Source organism: Vicia villosa, linkage group LG2, assembly GCF_029867415.1.
Source record: "Vicia villosa cultivar HV-30 ecotype Madison, WI linkage group LG2, Vvil1.0, whole genome shotgun sequence".
NCBI lineage: Eukaryota > Viridiplantae > Streptophyta > Magnoliopsida > Fabales > Fabaceae > Vicia > Vicia villosa.
In genome coordinates this window covers 186845530-186857124 of record NC_081181.1, presented here as the reverse complement: position 1 = coordinate 186857124, position 11595 = coordinate 186845530, and the positions used below count along the sequence as shown (strand labels likewise).

Genomic DNA, 11595 nt, shown 5'->3' with positions numbered 1-11595 from the left:
GGAATTTGGACATGTTAATCCCTAATAACTGAATAGATTCGGGTTATGATGGGTAAAATTGATTGTAGAATCATATACTATTTCTATTGGGTGAATTCTATGTTGTTAGAATGTGAAATTTCTGGTTTTGAGACCCAAATCGTAGGCTGTGCAGGTGAAATCGCGAGGAAGACGAATGGGTAAGTTGTCGATTTTGAGAACTTCTGCCAGTTAACGTATGGTACGCGTATGATATGCGAATGATACGCGTATAGGGGGCGTGGTACGCGTACGTTACGCTCCCCAAATGTGCATCAGAATGCACTTCATGCTCGTTCGCGTATGGTACGCGTTTGGTGTCTGGCAGATACGCGTATGGCAGGCTAGTACGCGTATGCATGTGTTTTGTGTGGAAAAATGAATCTGTCCATACGCGTATGGTGTGTGTGTGTGTGTGTTGTGAAATTTTATCTCCGCTGTTACGCGTATGGTACGCGTATGGCCAGCGTGACCTGCAGATTTTGCTGTTTTGTGATGTTTGAAAGTCTGATAACGTGTGACTTTAAACTGATGAATCTGTATGAAATATTGTTGTCTGATTTATTGAATGATGCAATTTATATATATATATATATATATATATATATATATATATATATATATATATATTGAACATACTTGTAACTGATGATGATGATGATGAATGATGATGAATGAGTATAAGATGAATGAGTATATATCATAATCATTTGATGAGGGTTGCATCCTAATGATGAGAGGATACAATGAAGGGCAAGATTCCCATCGTGTGAAATTTGTGCTGGCAGGGCCGTATCTGGATGATGATAGATCGGTCGGTGGGTTTTCCCACTGGTGATGTTGGTACCACATGCATAGTGTCGGTTTCATACGTATGCATGATTTTTCTTATAACATGATTAATATATGTTATGTGATGACTTGATGCTTGTAGATGTGTGACAATAATGTGTCTGAATATGAAACGATTGTGTGATGATATAACTATGATATATTGTTATTTATGATGCAATAACATTGGTTAACTGTGATGAGACTCACCCTTACTTGTTTTCATTTTCAGATTGAGGATAGCGGCGTGACTTGGTGAGGATTAGCTCATAAGTCGGTTTAGTTGTTGTGTCGGTGTCATGCTCTGATAGATGTAACACTGGGAACGCGATGTTTTGAGTTTCGATTATAACTCTATTTGTTTATTTTGTTTGAAGTCTGATACATTAATGATGTAATGTTGACTTGATGATTCAATTCCGCTGTGTAAACATGATTTTTATCTAATGAGTTATAATTCAGATGTTTTCAGTGAATGCATGACATATGTCGAGCGTGTGTTTCTTTTATTTATGAATTGTGGAACCTCTTTACATGTTACTCTGATTAGTAATTGTTTAATTGTCGCGGGGTATTAGAGGGGTGTTACACGTAGAGACTCCACTATCCAAATCATCCTCAAAGAAAATCGCTCTATCAGATTCAATGACTCGCGTAGAATGAGAAGGACAATAAAATCTGCAACCTCGAGACCCAATAGTGTATCCGATGAAGAAACTACTAATAGTCTTCATATCAAGTTTCTTTTGTTGAGGGTTATAATGTTTGACTTCAGCCTTACAACCCCAAACATGAAAATGTCTCAAACTTGGCTTTCTACCTGTTAATAGTTCATAAGGAGTCTTCAACACCGATTTACTAGGCACCTGATTAAGAATATAGACAGCAGACTTCAAAGCATCACCCCAAAGAAAATCAGGCAATGAAGAATGGCTCATCATGCATCTCACCATGTCCATAAGTGTTCGATTACGCCTCTCTGCAACTCCGTTCTGCTAAGGAGTTCCTGGCATAGTGTATTGAGCCTCAATCCCACATTCATCTAGGAATCTAGCAAACGGTCCAGGATTTCTTCCTGTCTCATCATATCTACCATAATATTCTCCTCCTCTATCAGATCTCACACATTTAACCTTCTTTCCTGATTTCAATTCAATGGCAGTCTTAAAAGATTTGAAGGCATCCAAAGAACTAGACTTGTCTTGGATAAGTTCTATCCATCCAAATCTGGAGAAGTCATCTATGAAAGTGATAAAGTACTTATATCCACCCATAACATTGGGTGTAATAGGTCCACACATGTCTGTGTGAATCAATTGCAACACATCTTCACATCTATTCGCTTTTGTATTCCTCCTTTTGGCAGTGAACTTTCCTTTGAGACAATACGAGGCCTAGAAATGTGCCCTAACCGTCTATGCCATAGCATCGAAGAACAAAATATTGAACCGTATAACCAAATCATAGATATAATTGTACGATATATTATAATAAAATATTGCAATAAACATATACCTGTCATGGTTGAATCCATTTGAACGAATACATAAACAATAAATTGAGAATGCTACTACCCTCTTTCTGATGGTACGACGACTTGATATCTAACCTAATGAGATAGCCAAAATATATAACCACCAGGTAAGGGAAGGGACCTCTCAACAGGCTAACCAAAAGAATGGTCCAACCCATCACGGGTCATTCAACAATTAAGCCCAATATATTATTCATTTTATCTAATAAAATAATAATTGATATTATAATTATATTTTATTTAATAATTAATTAAAGTAAATCGATAAAATCTAACATAACATACAACACAGAGGATCAAACGAACGATTGTGCAAATTTTTTGTTGGATTTGTTTCTGATTTCACCATATTTATAGGCAGGAAGAAGTAGGGAAAGAAAAGTAGTGGATTTATCTGAAATTGGAGAGAAGAAGAAAGGTTGCATTGAAAAGATGCACCCCATTAAATAGGGAAGAACACAATTTATGGCATTTCGACCGAAGACAAAAATGATATTTTCCAATTCAAAATTAAGCTTTATTATACCAAATGCAAATAACTGGTAAGTAAAAAGAAAAGATTTGATTGGACCAAATGCAAAAAAAAGGTAATTTTGGATTTTCCAGAACATCTCATTTTCTATATGGTAGATTAATAAGGAAATTGAAAAGTTTGGAGTTGCTAATGTGCAATTGAAGAAACCAAAAGTCTTGAAAAATAGAAACCATTAAAGTAGATAGATGAAGTCATTAGTCTTATTTGAATTTTCAAAATAAAAGTGTTAAACAAGAATACAAAGAATCTTTTGTAAAAAAAAAAAAAAAAAGAATGCAAAGAGTATCAAAATATGATGATCTTCCAAACTCACAAAATTCACAATGCAACCACATTTTGAAAATTCTTTGACTTCAACTAATCTATTCCATCACAATTTCCACTGATTCATAACCTCTTCGAATAGACTCTTTCACCGCATCCAACACAAGCTGAGTCTTCCTACTAACAACACACCATTTCTTCTCCGGCTTCATTTCCAACCTCTTCACCTTCCCAACCAAATCAGCAAACTCCTTAACCATCCAAACATCTTGTGAAAACTCCGTCTCAACAACATGTTCATTAGGTTTAGGACACCACATTCCTTGTTCAATCTTCCCATAATCAACCTCCGACGACTCCGAAAATGTTCCGTATCCGAAACTCTCTTCAAACGGAAGTGTTAGATCATGAAGTCTAAGGCTATGTTTGGGAGTTTGGAGGGGAAGGGAGGGGAGGGCTTTGGAAAATAGGAAGAATTGGGTGAAAAGAATAAAAAGATTTTGGGTAGGAGGGTTTTGGAGGATTTGATTTTATTCATAACACCAAAAACCCCATAAAATGGGGGAACTCAAAAATTGTATTGAAGGAGGGTTTTGGAGGGTTTTGGAGGGCTTACATAAATTTTGTAAATATCGTTTAGGTTGTTATACTATTTTGAAAATTAAAAATTTTGTAATGATAATGAGTCTTTTATCATTCTAAACAAAATTACTTTTTCAAAAAATGTCAAATATTTTTCTATATTATTTTAAAAATTCGATTTCGGAAGCCTTCCCTTCCCCTCCCCTCCAAACTCCCAAACATAGCCTAAGAGACCCTTTTGTTCCCAAGATTGTTACATCAAATGTTAAGTAGGTTAAGAAAGAGCAATGCAATGTGGCGGATTTTCCGTCTTCCCAATGTAATGAAGAACCGCATGATATGATTACGTTGTCTTCATTGAGTGTGGATTTGGGGAATGCAAGAACTGATTTTGGAAGTTGGTAGTTAACTGACCATAAGATTGCTTGGATGCTGTACCAACCTATGTCACCAAGAGCGCCGAGACCGTCTAAATCTGGTTTCATGCGGATGCTGTTTTTGAGAAACTCAGGGCCAGGGTTGTATGTCATGCAACTGTGTATCTGATTATACAAACAAACATAAGACGTTAAGGAAATTTTGTAGTGGACTTGGTTTATTAATAATTTGTTATAAAAATTTTGTTAACAAACCAATCATTGTGGTAACTAAACAATCTTCAAATCATCATTGCTAAAAATGAGATGTTTAGAGAAGAATCTATTTCGGTGGCCATAATGTTCAACTTACGGATTAAATTTTAAAATCAGTTGCTTAATTATTGGTTAAACGTATGAATATGTTTGGATGGTGTTATTTGAGTTTATCTACTATTATAAATTGTGTGACATTGTTTTAGTGATTTAATCAAAACAGTTTACTACTTTAGCGGTCTTAAAATCTATATAAGTTAATTGTGACTGATTTTAAATTATTTGGCTAGAAATGACCTGATTATTTATCACAGTTTCTGAGTAAGTTGTTGATTAATAAAATTGATATTCTGTTGACAATCGAATTCATTTACAGTTTTTAAAATCTGAGTTTAAAGATTTTCATTTCATATATCAATATATTTTTTTCAATTTAGTTTTGAAGATTCGATAAATTGTACTCGTGATATATAAATGTTTGTCTGTAATTCGGATCTATCTTATTAATATTTTATTTTATTGGGACAGACTGTATGTCCTCCTAATTTCAATTTTTTGTAGTGCTTTTTTTATTTTAATGAAAACAATTTATATTGTATATAAAAAAATTATTTTTTTTGTTATAAAATAGGTTATGTTTATTTATATAAACGTTTATTTTGATATGCAAATTGTAAATAACTTGTTTGTCTAAAGAGACCTTATGACTTAGAAGTTTTAGAAATTTAGCATTTAGGTTCTTCCAAACATTTGCTCTACAAATTAACCTAAGTTTTCTAAACCACATGTCTTATCAAAATAACCTCAAAAAATATATTATATCTATTAATTAGAAAGAAATAGCTCATTCACCACTACAACTAGAGCTGTCAATATGGGCTACCCGGCCCTAAACAGGCCGGCCCTAACGGACCCTGCCCTTTTCAGGGTTGGGCCAAAAAGGCCTGTATAATATGGACTCGAGATTTACTATCCGAGCCCGGCCCTAGATGGGCTTCGGGCTACCCGACCTTAAATGGGTTTTTTTATTTAAAAAAATTAAAATAAAAACTCCATAATATTTATTATGAATAAAATTAAAAATTATGTTATTTTAAACATAATATATTTTTAAGTACTATATTATCTCTTATAAATACTATAATGTGCTTCTAAATACAATATATGTTTAAATTGTATAAAATAATACTTGAATATTTATTATAAGAGAAAAACTAATATAATATGATGAAAAAAATGTTGATTATATTAATGTATAATATTTAAAAGAGAATGATTGAATAAAATAGAGATAAAATTTAGTGAAGTGAGAAAAATCAATATGCTATTTTAGAGTAAGATAATATAAATATTAATATATTTTTTTAAAATTTATAATTATACGGGCCTGATAGGCTACCCAGGCTCATATGAGCTAGTCCTGATGGATAGCGAGCTTTTCAAAGATGAGCTAAAAAGGCCCTGAAAAATATGAGCTCTAATTTTAAGGCCCAAATTCTATAATTTTTCGGGTCTGGGGGGCCGGCCGATATGGACTAACCCATTTTAACAGCTCTAATTACAACCCTGTCTAGTAACAGCCTTCCCCAAATAAATAATGAATAGAAGGGTCTTTAGTTTTTCTTCTAGACATGTTAATTTGGATCCAATTACCTCTTATTTAATTTAAAATTTGGATTTCCCGTACTAATTATTTAAGACGTAAATTATAATGCTAGACACACGTGAGAACGTGTTGATAATTTTATAATAAAACCCATAGAAAATGACCCATTCCACCTTTTCTCACGACATATTCTTCTAGTATTTGGCTTTACTTATCAAGAAAAATCTACATAAATTATATCTTACTAATTAAATTCAATATATTAAAAATGTTTGTCGGGTTTAAGCTTCGCATGAACGTACCATTCTTATTGATTTGCTTAAGCTTAATACTATTATGTCTGGTAAAGTATTAGCAAACTTTTCACGTCAAAAGAGGCCTAATCACTAGAATTTATTTTATCCATTGGTTTGTCATGAGCAAGACAAAGTAAATACTACAAAAAAAAAAAAGTTAAGGCACTTGTACAAGTGGTTAAAAAAATAATTTATTTTTTGAATTTTGTAAGGATGACAAATATACAACTAACAAACGTTATTTCATCAAAGGATATCTATTTCACGGAATCACAATTAAAAAAAATTATATATCCAAAAAATAAAGATAAAAAATTTATTTCAAAAAATTATTTAAAAAAATTGTTTGACAAACATTTTGATATTCTTAAAAAAAATTATGATTTAAATAAAGTTTTTTAAAAAGTTAAAAAAATATTTCATCCTTTTACATGGAAATAATTTCATGAAAATATGAAAAGTTATGGGAAGCTATTTTTTTTCTTGGAATCTTTATTCCTATGAATAATTATTTTCAATCTTATAACAAACAGGAGTATACACATTTCCTATTCATATATTGGTGAGAATCTTATTTCTAAACTTGAAATAAACACACTCTATGAATTGGTTATATAAATCAAATTTTTCATAATATTCTATTTAATATTATATTTTTATCAAATTCGTGAAATCTTATATCATTTTTTAATAGTGTTTCAAAATTTTATTTTACATATATTTGATATATCTAAATCTATTCTTCAGTAGTATCTATTTTATCATAGGTTTTACTTCAACACTATTTAATATTTTCATTTGTAATCTTATTTCATCTATTTAAATCACATATCTAACACTTCATCTCATCTTCGCTACACTTATTATTATTACTATTAGAGAAATGTTAATCAGTGTTCTTGGGGCACTCTTTAAGTTATTAAAATGGTAAAAATTTTTAAAAGTGTGTGTATTTAAGGCATTAAAAATGCATTGAAAATTAAAATATTGACTTTTATAAATAATATTTTCTTTATTTAGTATGCTTAAAGAGTGTCATGAGGACACTCATTAGCAAAACCCTTATTATTATTATTATTATTATTGGTTATTAATCATCCAATGTTTTATCATGTACAACATCTATATTTTACCTTTGTTCAATTGTCACAGAAAACTCCTCATACTCTCCTTATCTAGCTTGAATTCGAAAGTTTATATCTCTTTTATTTCTTTATCATTTTGAAATAAAAATTTGTTCAGTTTTTTACTTTAAATACTAAATATAAAAAATGGAATAAGAGGCATATATTTAATTTAAATATCTTCTTAGTTCTTACAATTATATCAGTTTTAGATTTTAGATTTTGAAAATATACCAATTTCAATTTTTAATATTAATAAATTTTTCCCTATCATTTTGAAATAAATATTTTATTCAATTTTTTACTTTAAATATTAAATATAAAAAAACTAATAAGAAATATATAGTTAATTTAAATATCTTCTTAGTCCCTACAATCATATCAAAATTTAGTTTTTAGTTTTAAAAAATATACCAATTTTTTTAAAAAAAATTAATAGTTTTACTTATTTTTGTAGTAAATAATCCAATTTTTACAATTAAATTTTGACGTTTTAATATAGTCTTTTACAAAATCTAAATTTGTTAGAGAAAGAAACTAAACAACAAACATCAAAAGTAAATATTATTAATATTAATGTAATTTTTTTAATCTATGTGAGTTAATCAATTAAATCATTTATTTTGAGATAGAAATTATATCATATAATTATTTGAAATTTGTTTATGTCATTTAACTTTGTAATGCTAAACAATTGTGGAATTTAGTTTTCATAAAAAAGAAACATAATTTATAAATTAAAATAAAAAAGAAACATAATATTTTCCCCTCTACTACCTACAAAATTTACTTTGGCAATAAATAGTCCATTTTGTTTTTCCTTAAATGGAGAGAAATGGAGCTTTAAACCAATTTTAGTCGTTCTACAATGTTTAAAAAAAAATCAACTTGTTGATTTTTTATTTAATTATTCTTCTCTACACACTCATATGATTCCTTCATGCATGTGTACACAAATTCAACTATACAATTACATTATAAGATATTTCACATTTATTAAACAAAAAAAGAAAACTAAGATGAACAATTCAAATTGTTTAGCTATTATAGCTGTCAGTTGGCTGTTAAGTTATTAGTTGTGCATGAGCTGGATTTGTTTGTGTAATTAAGTTCTATATGCTTAATTAGTAATATTCCTATTCTCAATTTGTTTTGGCTTTCATTTTTTTGTGTTTACATTATTTATTTTGTCTACTCAAACTTTTTAAGATATATTATTAATTAGTTATTTGCTTTTAAATTTTTTTTACAAAGTTTATGTAAATTTTTCTCTTTGAAGTTTTATTTTATATCATTTTTGTTGTTGATGGTGGTACATGTGATCTGAGATCTATCCTAATTCTTCTTTAAGTGAAGATCTGAACTATGACGTTTTTTCTTGCTTTTGCTACAATAGTCGTAATTTTAGTTTTTATTTTTTAATTCCTATCTGTTTTTTTTTTTTGGTTGCTGTTGTTGTTAGGCTTGTGTTAATTTATCTCTAAAATCTGATTTGTCAAAAAAATGTATTCCCTACTTACTTTTAAAAGAAGTTTATGCAAATCTTAATTTTCCTCAAAAGAAAAAAAATCGTGAAAATATTACACAACCATAAACTTAGAGATTTATTAAATTAAGTTTAATTATTAATTGTCATTATAACATAATGATAGATTTGGCCATAATTTAAATTTTTTTTTGTAATAATCTCAATTTAATGAATGCATCTAGCTAGAGCAATTCAATGACAACTTTTTTTTTTTTAAGACTATTCAATTCAATGACAACTTATATTCAAGAAAAGAAAGCAAATATAATTAAACCTATGAACCAACATATATGAAATTTAAATTAACATACCCATTTGAGTTGACCAAAACGCTGCTCATCAGACAAAGCCTCCTTCATCTTTACAGTTCTTGGATGATGCAACCACATGCTACCATCCATAAACTGCACTCCATTAACCTCACAAGCTTCAAGAATCCGATCAAGCTCCTCCACATTCATCGCGACCGGCTTCTCCAACAACACATGCTTCCCCTTCTCGGCAGCCTTGACCGCCCATGTCACGTGCAAGGCCGTCGGAAGAGGGATGTAGACCGCGTCCACCTCGTTGTCTTCCAAGACAGCCTCGTAGCTCCCATAAACCCTAACTGCATCCGATAGCCCTTGCTCGGACGCAAAAGTCGTCGCTTTCTCGAGTGAACGGCTTCCAATGGCTATGAGTTTTGCGTTTGGTGCTTTACTTATTGCTTTGCAAAACTTGATGGAGATTTGAGCACAGCCAAGAATACCAAAACACACTTCTGTTTCATCAGCCATCTTTGAAAATTTCTTAGAGTTATGTGAAATACTAGTTATGAGGGATTTGGATTATGATGACCTAAAGAAGATTAATTAGTTGTATAAATGATTTTTAAAAATAATTAGTTTATTATTATATAACTGTAGTTGGGTAGATCCCAAGATGTTATATATAGTAATTTAACCTACGTTATGACATAACACATTTCTTTTGCATGTCTTCAGGAGAAAGGGAATCATCACATAATTAACCTTATTTAATTATCGTGTGTCTAATTTGTCTGCTTTTAAGTAAAAGGTTTTGTTATTATATGTACCATAATATTTTGTTTCACTCGTTGTCTTTTGGAGTATAATTTGACAATAAGACACCAATTATTGACATAAATTAATTGTTGATCAGATATATAGGACATTAAGAAACTTAGGATAGTTGACTTGACCTTGTACACTATTAACTTTTTCTAATTATTTTCTAGAAAAAGCTTCCAAAAGGGATAATGTTATTTCTTTTATTAAATTACAAAATTTAATAATATTAAGAAATAGCCGTTTTACCTTTTTGAATGTTTCATATAAGTTAGTATAAGTTAGTGAGAGTTTAACAATGGTAAAACAAATTAAAATTTTATTTAAATAATTTAATCATGATTATATTTTTGAAATTCTAATTTAGCTCTAACAAATTTAAATTTTGTGCGGTAGATTACGTTACACGCCTTCAAATACTTAAAAAAATCATAAAATATTACAAACTAAATCTCAAAATAATATAAGATACAACAAGAGATAGATGAAAATAAATTAAATAAGACTATCCCATTTAAAGAAAGTCGGACAACTAGCTAATTAACCAAATTTAAAATCTGATGAATGTTTGGAACATTATCTAGTTCACAAGGTATGCGCGTAAAGGATTAATTACAAGTACCACGATGAAAGGGGCAAGAAATAGGTGCAACCTCATTCAAGCACGAGACATGTAATTTTGAGCTCCGGGTAACTTTCTACAGCTAGATCACTACTACGGAAAACACATAAAATAACGGTTTGTGAAACACATATAAAAACGGTGACACGTCCATTGTTAGGTAGCGTGTGATTATATATATATATGATGCTTTTCACTACGGGTGAATGACTTGTTATAAACTAAGTAACGTATTCTATATCAGAAAGGTCTATGTAAACATCTGTTGTGATATAAAGAGAAATGTCATGGGTTTAATATCTAATGATTATATGGTTATGTAAACATCTGGTGTGATATAAAGAAAAATGTCATGGGTTCAATATCTAATGATTATATGGTTATTTATTTTTCCATTCTTTTTATAATAGCGGTTAGTATAATAGCCATGGCTAAATAATTTATTTTTTATTTTAGTTTTCTTTTTTTATATATTACCAACCTGTATTTTTTTCATAATTAACCTGTAGACAAGTTATCATATATATTATAACATATTTAAAAAAAATAAATAACTTGTATATTATACATATATTAGTTAAATATTCACAAAAATATTATACATATACAATCATTAAAGACAAAGTCATGATAAAACACTCCCCCTCTCTTTCTAATCAATGCGTTGAACATAAACGCCCAATGTTTACATACTTTTTCTAAATCATCGGAAGAGAAATGGGTTCTGTCGTTAAACATCTACATATAAAAATGGAAAAAATTGAATATCACGTCTTTTGAATTATAATAGCAAATTACTTTAACATATATGTTATTTGTAAACACATTTCATGACATTATATATACCTTATCCCACGAATCAACAATATCGGTAGGGACGATATTATACACGTGTTTCATCACATAGTATCCACACTCTCATCCCTCTAATTTTTTCCTAGTCTACAAATTTAAAC

General features: G+C 29.9%; 1 protein-coding gene across 1 annotated transcript; it reads right to left on the bottom strand.

Moving 5' to 3' along the window:
* Positions 1-3129: 3129 nt before the first annotated feature.
* Positions 3130-9851, bottom strand: LOC131647677 (uncharacterized oxidoreductase At4g09670-like). Its single transcript, XM_058917541.1, has 3 exons — positions 9262-9851; positions 3990-4306; positions 3130-3596 (listed from the first exon to the last, which is right to left on the bottom strand). The coding sequence occupies exons 1-3, from the start codon at positions 9724-9726 to the stop codon at positions 3281-3283; spliced, it is 1098 nt and encodes a 365-aa protein (XP_058773524.1). The 5' UTR covers positions 9727-9851; the 3' UTR covers positions 3130-3280.
* Positions 9852-11595: the final 1744 nt, after the last annotated feature.

Coding starts and splice junctions, on each gene's coding strand:
- LOC131647677 (XM_058917541.1), bottom strand. CDS start 9,726: ATGGCTGATGAAACAGAAGTGTGTTTTGGTATTCTTGGCTGTGCTCAA. Junction 4,307..9,261: donor GTTTTGGTCAACTCAAATGG/GTATGTTAATTT, acceptor TTGTATAATCAG/ATACACAGTTGCATGACATA. Junction 3,597..3,989: donor GGAACAAAAGGGTCTCTTAG/GCTATGTTTGGG, acceptor ACATAGCCTTAG/ACTTCATGATCTAACACTTC.